The 13,068-nt window shown below is 33.5% G+C and overlaps 1 protein-coding gene, 1 long non-coding RNA gene and 1 pseudogene across 3 annotated transcripts in view; all 3 read right to left on the bottom strand.

The window, feature by feature from the left end:
- Window positions 1–1,189: 1,189 nt before the first annotated feature.
- Window positions 1,190–13,068, bottom strand: part of LOC108858917 (probable leucine-rich repeat receptor-like serine/threonine-protein kinase At3g14840) — a 16,620-nt gene continuing 4,741 nt past the window's right edge. Inside the window, exons 1-23 of one of the 2 annotated variants that reach the window (XM_056986123.1) lie at window positions 7,437–7,646; window positions 7,143–7,314; window positions 6,440–6,511; window positions 6,216–6,284; window positions 6,051–6,122; window positions 5,882–5,953; window positions 5,395–5,466; window positions 5,231–5,302; window positions 5,062–5,133; window positions 4,902–4,973; window positions 4,735–4,806; window positions 4,583–4,654; window positions 4,434–4,499; window positions 4,293–4,355; window positions 4,164–4,205; window positions 4,045–4,085; window positions 3,591–3,958; window positions 3,247–3,442; window positions 2,992–3,153; window positions 2,785–2,903; window positions 2,252–2,700; window positions 2,014–2,164; window positions 1,190–1,759 (exon numbers count right to left, since the gene is read on the bottom strand). In XM_056986123.1, the coding sequence (XP_056842103.1) occupies window positions 1,340–1,759; window positions 2,014–2,164; window positions 2,252–2,700; window positions 2,785–2,903; window positions 2,992–3,153; window positions 3,247–3,442; window positions 3,591–3,958; window positions 4,045–4,085; window positions 4,164–4,205; window positions 4,293–4,355; window positions 4,434–4,499; window positions 4,583–4,654; window positions 4,735–4,806; window positions 4,902–4,973; window positions 5,062–5,133; window positions 5,231–5,302; window positions 5,395–5,466; window positions 5,882–5,953; window positions 6,051–6,122; window positions 6,216–6,284; window positions 6,440–6,511; window positions 7,143–7,314; window positions 7,437–7,527 (3,057 nt within the window). In that variant the 5' untranslated portion in view covers window positions 7,528–7,646 and the 3' untranslated portion in view covers window positions 1,190–1,339. Of the gene's footprint in view, window positions 1,760–2,013; window positions 2,165–2,251; window positions 2,701–2,784; window positions 2,904–2,991; window positions 3,154–3,246; window positions 3,443–3,590; window positions 3,959–4,044; window positions 4,086–4,163; window positions 4,206–4,292; window positions 4,356–4,433; window positions 4,500–4,582; window positions 4,655–4,734; window positions 4,807–4,901; window positions 4,974–5,061; window positions 5,134–5,230; window positions 5,303–5,394; window positions 5,467–5,881; window positions 5,954–6,050; window positions 6,123–6,215; window positions 6,285–6,439; window positions 6,512–7,142; window positions 7,315–7,436; window positions 7,647–13,068 lie in introns of those variants that run through there. The other variant, XM_056986124.1, reaches the window with a different exon arrangement.
- Window positions 10,544–11,636, bottom strand: LOC130512419 (3-oxo-Delta(4,5)-steroid 5-beta-reductase-like; annotated as a pseudogene).
- LOC130495082 (uncharacterized) lies at window positions 11,674–12,381 on the bottom strand. Its single transcript, XR_008934346.1, has 3 exons — window positions 12,248–12,381; window positions 12,024–12,130; window positions 11,674–11,940 (listed from the first exon to the last, which is right to left on the bottom strand). It is a non-coding gene; the product is annotated as an uncharacterized LOC130495082 (long non-coding RNA).

The following is a 13,068-nucleotide window of genomic DNA, read 5'->3' as shown; positions in this document are numbered from 1 at the left end:
TATTATAGTTTGAAAATCTTAGAAAAAGTATTACTTATTATTACTTTAGCTTTTTTCAACTACATCAAAGTGAAATAAAAATCAAAAGAATAAATATTAACTATTACATTTTTTTAGTTTTTAATATAGTTTTGTGTGTTCTTATAAAAAAGAATCTAATTTAATTACTATATGATCTTAGAAACAAATTAAATTTTCATATGCAATTAAAATTTTTTAGCATCTTCAATAAAATTAATATATATTTTAATATTACATAATTTTATTGTAAAATCATCCGTCCGTAGGGCGGGCCAACCCCTAGTTGTCTTAAATAAAATAATTGTAATCTATCTTATTAAAACAGAAACATTACAACTTCTTCTAGGTGAATTTTAAAGTTGGACCTTATGTAATTAATGCTATATTAATCTACTTATATTAGACCTGCATTTTTATAAATAATTAATATCAACCATTACCATAGTTTTTCACTTCTTACCTTATTATTATATCCACTACGCATGTTTCTTTATATTGCCTATATTTTACTATAAGCTAGATACATCCACTAGCATATTATACTATAAGATAGATTATTAATAATACATCTACTAACATATAATACTATACGACAGATTACTAATAATACAATATATTATATGTATTCATTAATTTGCATCTATCAATATTAGCAATACTATGAAGACGACTAACTCTATACTTTGAACCTATAAACCATGATATACTAATTTATAACAAAAATGATATTACTGTTACAAATTAGTTTTTATAAAAATTATTTATAGCAGTAATTTGTTATATAAGATAAATTTAATCAAGACCCAAATCTTTTTTTTTCCTGTTCAGAAAAAAGAAACCTATACCATTAAGTTAACCAAAAATCTTCCGAATAAATAGTAAATCTCACCAACCCAAAAGAATGAATTAAAGATATAACAAAAGATATTATATTTGAAATTTAGCTCACTGGATCGGATATAAATCTGTTCATTTCATGTATGAATTCTTCGAGTTCTCAACATTTGGATCTAAGTAAATATTTGATTTTTTTTGTCCGGGTCAAATTTTTTTGGTTCCGGATCATTCTAATTAACTTTTTTATATTATAAATCTTAAATAATATACAACATGTATATAAAATATGTGAATCAAAAGATAAATCCGCGCAGGCGCGCGGGTCATGATCTAGTTCAAACATTAAAAGAAAACTTTACAAATAGCAATACAAAGAGAGTCATAATTACTTCTTTTTTTGACAAAGAATTTTCAGAGAGTCATAATTACTTCCTCCGTAATTTAATTTTTGTTTTGATTCTTGCAAAAACATAATCCATAATCAAACTCTCGAGTTCCAATAAGCAGAATCAAGCTTAAGAGGGTAAAGATCACCGGCGTTGGTCGTGGACGTAGAAGACGACGTGAATGGTCCGTCGGTGATTAATGTAGTATGCTCCGTCACATCCGTCATATCCTCTCCACCTATCATCGCGTAATGCTTCTTCATCGCCCTCATGCTCTCTTCGTCTTTCTCGTTTCCTCTGTTGAAAGAAGCTTCGAGAAGCTTCTCAACATCCACCGTGGAGTGTCCTTCGAGCAAGCTTACCACAGTCGACATAGACGGTCTGTCCGTCGGAACTTGACTGGTGCAGAGGATCCCTATCTGGATCATCGTCATTGCTTCTTCTCTGTTGTAATCTGTTCCAAGCCTCGCGTCTACTACTTCCATCAGCTTGTTTTGCTCCCTTAGAACGTGTACCTGTGGAAGAAATCAAGATTTATATTCATGACTTCTTGCTCAAGCATGTGTTTAGGGTTTAACCAAACCAGTTCTGAGTAGATGAAACATTCGTACTGTATGGTCCCAAAGTATTTATATATATATATATATATTTTTTTTTTTTCCTGCTCCTAATGATTTTTGAAAATATATGTTTACTAATTGTTTCAAACCCCATAAAGTTTAAGACCGGTCCTATAGGTTTAAAATATTGAAGGCCAAAAATAACTTACCCAATCAAGGAGGTAGAAGGTCTCGGCCTTGGATTGTGCGCTCGTGTTGCTTCTTCCATGAACTATTTCAAGAGCCACGACGCCGAAGCTGTAGACGTCTGCTTTGTCTGTCAAATGACCTCTCATTGCATACTCTGGAGCCATGTATCCGCTGCACAACAAAATATTGCTTCGGTTACAAGAAATCTAAACAAAGCTGAAACTTCTTCTTGTGATTGAATGGTTGAGTGGGACTCACTATGTTCCTGCGACTCGTGTGCTCATGTGTGTGTTTTCGTCTTCATCAAGCTTAGCAAGACCAAAATCCGAAATCTTCGGGTTTAGTTCCTTGTCCAGCAAGACATTAGTGGCTTTGATGTCTCTGTGTACAATCTTGAGTCTTGATTCCTCGTGGAGGTAAGCTAAACCTCTAGCTATTCCGACGCAAATCTTCTGCCTCGTTGGCCAATCTAGTCGTATTTGAGTCTCTTGAGGACCGAAAAGTGCTCTTGCGAGACTGTTGTTTTCTAAGTACTCGTAGACTAGCAAGAGCTGGTCACCTTCAACGCAACATCCATATAGTTTGACCAAATGTGGATGTTGTAGAGCAGAGATCATAGCAATCTCGTTCAAGAACTCTCTGTTCCCTTGCTTTGATTTAGATGATAGTTGCTTCACCGCGATCACGGTTCCATCAGGTAACTTTCCCTGTATTCATACAATGGACAAACCTTTAGTTCATAATTTCTTTTTCTCATAAAAAAAATTGTCAAATAACATTATGATGCTAACCTTGTGTACAGGACCAAAGCCACCTTCTCCTATCTTGTTTGCAGGATCAAAGTTGTCTGTAGCAACTTTGATTTGCTTCAAGGAGAAGGAACTAATCTGGAAATCCAAGTTCTTGAAATCTAAAAGTGAAGCAACACCGTTAAGTTTTGGAAGATACACTCTTTCAACTAAACATGGATTGTTAAAGGTTTAAGTCTTTATAAGTACCTTTCTCCATCTGACTCTTGGGTCTCAAGCAACCTCCCCACCATAAAATACCTCCGATTAAAAGCACAAGAAATACCGTTGAAGCGACTACAGCACCAACTATTATGCCAATAGAGCTTCCACCTCCAGTTCCACTGCCAGCTTCCTTTGGTGGAATGAAATCTATAGCAAGATCATGGGAGATAAAATCAAGACACAAACAACAACGAAAACAACGCTCAAACAAAAGTTAGTTTTGAGTTTAGCAAAGCTTACTTGGCTTTACTGCTACAGCTGATATGAGAGCACCATATGAACCTCTTTTAGGAATAGCTTGAGTTCCTTTACCAGCCCAAAACAATCTTATTTCCAATGTCCCATTTGTTATCATAACTTGATAACTCTTAACCACATCTCTTCCAATACCTTTTGCCTCATTCACAATATCAAAATCCTTAACCTCAAGTTTACCCTGCACAATTACCACACACACACCCCCAATATCTATAAGCATTACAGTATTTTAAAATATTATAGACTAACATTTCTTCTCATTAACAAAAAAACATTTCTCATCATTGTAACATTATAATAAACCAGTGTTGAAAAAAAAACAATACCTGAACGTATATGTCGAAGAATCGTCTCCCCAAACTGCTATAGATTTTATTGTCACTGAACATAATTTCAGCGAAATGAAGATTAACTGTGTAGCTTCCATTTCCAAGACAAAATGCATAGTAAGTGAGGGAAATGGCCGAGAGACGGGCATGTGTATAAAGCATAGGCTCTGCTATCTTAAGCTCTGTTTTATTTGTCCAGGTTGCTCCTTTGGGAGACCGATCATCATCCAAGAAGTTCCCGGTGTTGCTAGAAACCCAACCGTTTCTACTGTCATAGAATGGTCTATCTGATGTATCAGCATCATACTTAGTCCCGTCGATTGTTAGTTCATCACCACCACAGTTTATATAAAGGCCCCAGAATACTGACAACATAAACAAAAGATAAATCAGATAAACTGCTAGATGTTTGCCATATGACTTATGTAATTATATAGCTTCAAAGACTTACGCTTTGGACATATATAGTTACTCAGACAAGAAACGTTTGAGCTGTATCAAAACATAACAAAAATTTGGTGTTAGAACCAAAGCTTTTATATAAGTTATGAGAAGAAGAAAAGAGCTTACTAGTTATTTGCCACTAAAGGGCTTGTGCTTGAAAACATATTCCTGTATATAAAAAAAATCAAGAAACTGTAAGATTTTTTAATGAATTTGAAGGTACATAAGCTTGAGTTTTTTTATTGTTCTTCATACACATCGTTCTTCTGACATTCTGCAGTTCTTGGATCTTTGGAGAAGTTATTGTAAGTAAGATCACTGCAATATAATTATCCAGTTGTATCAATACAAAGAAATGTGTTGTATACATGTATTGTTAAATAAAGAAAAACTCACATCTTGTCTCCTTTGTCTACCATCCAACTTGGTACTTCCCCACTTAACATGTTGCTTGTAAAATATCTGCAAGATCAAAAAACAAAACTTAAGCTTCCATATAAACCATGAAGAAAGAAGGGCAGAGAAGAATAGCAGAGGCATCATACATGTTATCTACATTCGAAAGAGCGCTATATGTTGCTGGGATTGGTCCACTTAGTTTGTTAAAGCTAAGATCTCTGCACAACAAGTCTCACAATGTCAGTTTCAACTATTGTTCATAGTTTGTGCTTGTAGAAGAAGAAAAGAGGTTACTAACAAGAGCTTTAACTTTATGATTGATCCAAGATAAGCAGGTAATTCTCCTGTAAGATTGGAGTTCCTAAGAATCCTGCAAAGAAACAGCGAGTGGAAAATGTAAGTTAGACTCAACAAAGGTGGGAAGAAACCATTACTGAATGTGTTTGGTGTAAGACTCAAACTCACAATGTCTTCATGGATGTCATGTTTTGTAGTGGTGGAAATGGAGAACCAGGTCCGTTCAAGTCACTGATTCTCCTGAAAAGGTTTCATGATTTGGAAAATGGAAACAGTAAATATCATTGACAGTAACAATGAATCCGGCACGCAAAGTTGGTGTACTCACAAGTCAGTTAATTTCCGAAGAGGACCAATGGCAGTAGGAATCGTTCCAACTAAACCACTTGCTTGAATAACACTATAACAACATGCAGCAATATTAATATTCCACAACTTTATATGTAACCAATACCAAAGTCGATATGCAAAATATGAGAAAATGATTGCTTGCTTACAGTTTTTCAAGTTCTGTCCAGTTCTCGATGAAATCTGGTATAATTCCAATAAACTGGTTGTCACTTATACGGCTATAAAGCAAAAAAAAATGTAAATAAAAAAAGGTCAGAATCTTCAGCAAAACACAATGTCTGGGATCAAAGAAAAGCAGAGGAGTACTTACAAATCAGTTAACGTAGTAAGTTTTGAAAATGTACTTGGGATGTCCCCGGTCAAGTAGTTCGAGCTAAGAAGTCTACAAAGAGAAAACATAAAAGTTATCTAAATTTTAATGATATAGTAAGAAAAAAAAAGAAATGGTTGTAGCAATTTTATTTTGTAAGACTGTAAGTGGTAAGAGCAAAAAATATTGCTGTAGAAATACTATTTTATTTACTACTACATTGGCTACAACTATAACAAATTTTCTATAGACAAAATTATACAGTAAAATAATTTTGTCATCATTGACTGTACTTCCACCCGGGGGTTAGGCTTGTGTCATCATTGACCCGGGTTTAACCCTTTTTTTGTCAAAAAAAAAAATAAAAAATTATACAGTAAAATTCTTACATCTACACCACAACTAATCACCCCATTGTCTCATCATTTGTAAATACCAATAATTTCTAAAAGTAACCTTTTTAGAGAATTTGGACATGGATTCTTACATTCTTTCAATTTTCTGTAGATTCCCGAGCTCTGGAGGTAACTTCCCTGAGATCTGATTGAATTCCAAAACACTAAAAAATGTTCAGGAAAACAAAAAAAAAGAATTAATTCCAAGTACGATTGTCTGAAACATTGTTGAATACATAAATATCAAATAAGTGTACTCACAGGCTTGTAAGAGTTGTAATATTTCCAATCTCTTTTGGGATTGGACCACTTATCCGGTTTCCAAGCAGTGAGCTGCATTTTATCATCCAACAAGTTACTCAAATCAATCTATACATTCATACACACTTTTATCTATGTAAAGTCTAGATGAAAAGAGATACATACATGCTTACAAGTGGTAAGGTTCCCCATTCGGGAGGAATAGAACCGTTGAGATAGTTTCTAGTCAGATCACTGCAAGAGAAACAAGAAAGTGACAGTTAAGTTAGTTAATGAAAATACTGATCGTGGTGAGAGATATTGTAATAATAAGAATGTTTTTGAGTGATAATGATTTTGCTGCTTTTTTTATTCACAAGTAATGATTTTGCTGCTATTCAGGCTCTTACATCTCTTGCAGAAAAGGAAGTACAGCTAACTCTTTAGGAAGAGATCCTTGGAGGTCTTGTGCCTTGAGAACTCTGTTTCAACAAGATTTTAAGAGGGAAAAGAAGAAAGTATTAGCTTTTTTAAATGGTTTGCAAAGTATAGGCCCATTATGTTTTCAGCCCAATGGCACTAGCATTAAAGCAACATGTTGGAATTAGACTCACGGACGCGCGTCAAAAAGGTCAACAGCGACAGCGCATAGATTTGTCTACATTCAGACAACTAAAATGTATTTTGATGATAGTGGTAGTAGTAGCCTAATAGGGCTTTAGAAAATGAATTTAAAAATCTTTTAAATTAAAACCACTATAGATTGTGAATTAGATAAATACCTAAAATAATGGTGTCTTTATTTTCACCAGAAGAGTCGAGCACAGTTGATTTTTGTATTTGGCTAATTATAGGATTTGGTTTTGGTGGGAGTCGCAAATACTCTTGAATTGTGTTAATTGGTTAATAATTAACCATTTAATCACTTTGATTGTATTCTAGTAACAGCCTAGTAGGAGAACTACTAGTCTACTACTTCGACCAAGTCTATTTTTTTCAAAAGGTTTATCAATAATATTTTGGATTTCTCCATTGTTAATAATTTAAATGAAAGTTTAATAAAAGGAGATAAGTTATACTATATATTTTTGTATATAGGGAGGAAGAACGAACACGCTGGTGACGTGGCAAATGGTGGAGGAGCAGTTACAAGTAACGGCGTCTTCAAATCCTGTGTCTGCGTTAAGGTTTCTCCAACCACCATCAGAAGTGACATCGCATGGATCGACATTGAATTTCCAGTTACTCTTCTTCAACGCCGTCGCTACGGCTCTTAAAGCATCCACTGCGAAAAGAGTTCAAATCACAGATGATCATTATTTTTGATAAGTGAATCACAGATAATCATACATTGACTCAAACATTTGTAACACCCTATAATCATATAACTGACTATATATGATATACCTTCTTGTTTTGGTAATGTTTGAGAATACGCGAAGTCGGAGAGAATGAGAAAGAGGATGAAGTACGGGAAGAGAAGTAGATCGAACGACATTATCAAAGCAGCGTTTACGGCGGTGCGATGAGGGTGGAGAAGTGGTTGGTTGTTACGAATAGGGAAGAGAGAATCTCAAAGATATTTGAGAAATGGGGGAGAGAGAGAGGAATAAGTAAGTCTGGTTAAAAAAAAGAACGATAAGTAAGTCAACATTATTAATACTAGATTCTTTCTCCGCGCTACGCGCGGAAAAGTGTGTTGATAGTTTATTTTCCAATCATATGTTTCAATGTTTGTGTTTGGAATGAGAGTGTTGTATTTCTCAGCAATGAGAAAGTTGGTGAATTATTTAGGAGTACTCAATCCGGTAAAGCAAACCAATTATAATTGAACCTAGCCGAGATTAAAAAGTGGTTTTAATTTGGTAATCCATAATATACCGCATAGATGTGATTTTTAAGAAACCTTGCTATCCAGAATATTCCGAATATACGTGGTTTACTCAATTTTTTATAATGATTATTTAAATATTTTGTTCCTCCAAAACCTGAGTCATCTGCATTTATTAAATGGAACACACTTATTTACATAGTTAGATATTTATATACTTTGGCCGAAGATATTTTCAAACCCCTAAAATTTTTCTCTAATGTCTCATTCGACATAGGAGTATCCTTCGTGCAGGCGCCTGGACCAGAGTACGAACTCTCCCTCCAACATATTTTTAATTTTCGGCCATTTTCCGTTCTACTAATGTATTTTCGGCTATATTTTTAATTTTTGGTTTTACTAAATTTATTTAATTTTTAGTGTAATATTTCAATGTTTCGTTTATGATTTAAACATATAGTTTTATTTTCATAAATAATAAATTTATATACATACTATTCATATAAGTAGAAATAAAACATTGTTTTATTATTTTTATTGAAAATGTAATACATCATTATTTTTTACACTCTATAAATTTTGATAATATTTAATAATATTGTTAAATTAAAATTAGATCAATGAAATTTAGTTAATGTATAAAAGGTAAAATCAATTTTTTCTTACTTTATACACAAAACACATATGATAAAACAGAAAATCATAAATGAAACTTATACATATGATAATAGATGTGACTAAAATAATGATCATCCAAATAATTCGTACACTGAATCTCTATCTCTTGAATAGTCTAGGAATATTTGTTTTGGCTTGAAACATCAATAAAAAAACAACTCCACGAAACTCCTAGCCATTTTGCTTAAACCAAAAGATAACTAAATAAGTATCTACCTCTCGTTGAAAACCAGAATCTACTAATGAGTTAAAGCCTCAAACACCGCATACTCTTTTGTATCATATGGCTATTTCGAAAACGCTTTTTCTAGAACGCAGGAAAAAAAGGATTCTCATGCATTTAGAAAACCAGAATATACTCATATTTTGAATACAAAAATAACTTAAACAATACCAGTTTCCTGAGCAAGGGGAATCGGTGAGAAACTTTTGGTTTGAGAAAGGTGTTGGAGATCTCCAGCGTAATAAAATTAGATGGCCTAAGTAAACCTATTGTCCTTTATAAAAACGATATTTGCATATACGTAACTGTGGGAGACTTCTTAAAGTATAAAATCCTCAATATCTTAATTAGTTATTTATTTTAGAAAACACAAAGACACATCATTTTGCCTTACTTAGATTTAGTGAAATTGGTGATGTTGTTTATTATTTTTATTTTCGTTGGTATAAATCAAATGAAATGTATAAAGATTAATTGCGTAAATTGATTTACCTTCTTTCTCATGAATTTTATTTATTATAATTATAGTTTTATTTATTTAAAATTATAATATATATTTTCACTAAATGATTATTTGTTAACAAAAAGAATAATGTCATAATTTTGGTTTGATTCAAAATAAAATATGAATTATAATGATTTAGAAGCTATTAAATTTTTGGCAATAGATTTAGTTTAAAAATAAGAAGATGAAAAATTTAAAACCATTTACCAATATTTAATAAATTATGACATAGGTGTTAAGTTTACAAAAAAAATTCTTGATAAGGTGTGAAAAGAAAAACAAAATTTTATATGTATATAAATAAATGAGGTGTTTTTATTCTTCGTAGACATAACGATTTGTGTTTGTTTGAAAGATGACAATAAATCGTTAATTTGTTATTAGATAAAATCAACTCATCAACATTGACACTGCCAAAAAAAACAGAATAATATTAACACTCGATCCGATAACCGTAACAAAAGCTCCATCTCTCCGAGGCTGCCATGGATCCGGTGGGTCTCCATGAGAGCACAAAACAGCAGACGTTACACTTTTCACCTTCTCAGCACCACAATTGGTAGCATAACACCGTCGTTCTTATCTTCAGCCTTGAGAGACGCGATCCTGTTACGATGATTGCAGTGAGGAGTGGCTGATTTTTTATAGGTAACTATACATTTTTAGCCTGATTGTGAAAAAGGGTTAATCACAATAGCAAACATAATATTTCTTACATATTTAAATTTAAGAAAATGCAAGTTATAAAATAGGAAAACACAATACTTGCTTGTAAAGGAGGTACCTGCAGTTCACAACTCATATTCATCAGTAAGAAAAATATGCAAAAACAGAGAGTTCAAAAATAGTTTGGATAAAGTTAAAATAGGTTCCTTCGTCCTTCCCGTCTTTGATGTTGCAGATATTGTTGTTGCTCCAGACATTAAATACCACAGTATACTTGTGATTTTTTTTGTTTACTTTACTCCCTCTACTGTTCTTGGTTAAAGACCCTATGTTCAAATTTGTATAAAGATCTTCCTTCATTGTTTCCATGTCAGCCTCTAGTTTTGTTTCGTCTCTCATTATTGTTTACTTTAATAAACAGAAGCGTGGCTTTCATTGTATTCATAGTTAATATTTTCCCCACTCCGGTTGAATGAGACATACGTACGTCTCATCATCATTTGAAAACAAACTCAACGAAAGTAACTCACATCCCATATAAAAACATAACATTAACTTGATCTAAAATAATTTACAGTTCGTGATGAAAACATAAGAAAAAGAAGAACACAGAAACCAACAAAGAACTAAGATATTGATAAAAACATATACATTAAACAAATAAACAAAGTAACATCAAAGCGTATGTTATGTAGAATATGTATCAAGGCACAATCTTGAAAGCCTTGTACTTTATCAATCCAAGAGATAAAAGAGTTGTTGGAGTTCCTGAAACCAGGAAAGCCATACTCGTTCCTCTTGTTCATACTATCAATCATTCCTTCAACACCAAGCACAACATCAGTAAAGCACCACACACCAACCTCGTCAAGCTTCTTCTCCTGCAACTGACCTTCACCATCTCCTCCCAAACCTTCTCTTTCCCTTTCATCATCTCCACCAACCCCACATTCTTCCCTTCCTTGAATCCAGACTCCTCGATCCCAAACTGCTCAGCAAGAATCTTCCCCAGATGTGTGCACTTGAAAACATCAGCGGTGCTGCAGTTACACGTTTCGTTCTTGGCGTAAGGATCAACTGTAGCCCAAATCTGCTGCTCAGCAATCAGATCAGCGTCTGACACCGTCGAGAAACCTTCCAACGCCTTCTTGCTCCCGGGAAAACCAAGTTAGACCCTTTGTGCTTGCAGATGGCTGCGTAGCCGCAGAGAGTCCCCACAATGTTCATCAAGCTATACGGAGAGAAGCCGAAGATAGTGTTTGGTCTATGCACAGACCAAGTCACACTCTCTTTCAACTTGATCTCTTCAGAAAGAACATCCTCACGAGTGTAGTAAAAGTTCTCTATCTGCAACCTCGGCATGTCCTCATTGAAAGGCGGCTCCTGACATTCTTGAAACAATTTTAATAAACATATTTGCACTCAGAAGTAAGTGATAACAATGTGAAAACAAACAAAAAAAAAATCTATACTAACCCTGTAAAATAACTGAGAAGATTTGCACACATTTGGCGGCAAGATTAAGTGAGATACACAATCTTGTCAGAGCTACATCGAAACAACAAAACCAGAAATAAATCACATAAGGTCATAGCGAAGATTCTTCATAGATGTAAATAGTGTGGCTATTAGAGGCGTGCTAACCAGGTCAACAGAGGGATGCATGTGATTCTCCTGTACGAAGACAGAGAGTGTAAACCTCATCTCCAGCAGCTCCTACATAGTTCTATAACCTACTCAATCAAAAATCCATGGTTAGATATTAAAACACACAAAACCTTCAGCATCGCAAAGTTGCTTTGTTTCGGTATGAAAACTTTTTGTCAGCCATGAGAGCGATGAAGTCCTCACCTTCTTGAAATCATGAAAAATCTAACTAAAAAAAAATATTCATCACACTTTACAATTGATCAGCAAAAGCAGCGAATAATAATCTACAAACAATAAGATAGAAAAAAAAAGTACCAACAGAATCTCTGGTTCTATCGTACCCTTGCCAATCCATTAACTGCATAATCAAAACCATCAGAAACAAAAGGTTCAAACGAATTAAAAAAAAAAGAAGTTCAAACGAATATCTGAAATCCTTACCCGCCTTGGGGTAGGCTTTGGAAGACGTCATGCCTTCAGTAAAATTCAGGCCAAGTTGCTACTTACTCGAAGATTTTGATGGGAACAACTCCATGAGGGTCTATATGCTGTAGTACCATAGAAGGCAGAGAATATGAATTGAAGAGGAAGCAGTGGGAATCTACATTTAAATGCCATGATTAACAACAGTAACAGTATCAATTGGAGTGGAGAAGAAGCGTTACCGGGACAGCTTCGAACCGGAGGTGTTCGATTGGAGAAAACGAACCAACGCAGAAAAAAAAAAAAAAAAGTTTTAATTTAATGGAGGAGAGGCAGAAGAGATTGACCGTCTCATCTAAAACGTTGTCGAGTTTCTTTTGAACTGGATTTTTGGGCCAAATTTTACATTTCACGGATCGAGTAAAGAAAACAGCCCAACTCTTGCGTGACATGGCAAAAAAACTACTTCCTATTGGACGATTTTCCAGTCCTAGGTGGACACCCTAAATGATGAGATTATTTGCCTTTTAATATAGTATAGATAATTCTATGTAAGTTTTAAATATATTTTTTTTGTCTTTTTATTACAACTTGCAAAAAAACTAAACAAAGTTGGCCTTTTTTTTGTCAACAACAAAGTTGGCCAGGTTGAGAAAAACAAATGTAACTAGTAAAACAATTTGGAATTTGTGGAATTGAAAAATATGGAATGACTAGGTGATTTTCCCGTGCTCATGCACGGATATAAATATTTATAAAATAAATATAATATAATAGTTGATTGCTATATATTTTAATTTTAAATTTAATTTATAATTTTATTCATAATTTATATTTATAATATTGCATTACTTTAATTAGACATATGATTTTAGATATGTTATATCTAGTCGATTTATTTATCATTTAGGTATATTGGACTGCATTTATTTCTCTGAATTCAACTATAATAATTTTTATTCGAAATATATTAAAAATTTCATTAATTTTTTTATATTCATTTAGGATGGTTGTTGTCTTCCTTAATTTTAATATAATCTATTATTTTAGATACAAGGTTGAT

Source organism: Raphanus sativus, chromosome 5 (assembly GCF_000801105.2).
Source record: "Raphanus sativus cultivar WK10039 chromosome 5, ASM80110v3, whole genome shotgun sequence".
NCBI classification, from domain to species: Eukaryota; Viridiplantae; Streptophyta; class Magnoliopsida; order Brassicales; family Brassicaceae; genus Raphanus; species Raphanus sativus.
This window is presented reverse-complemented; position numbering and strand designations above follow the sequence as displayed.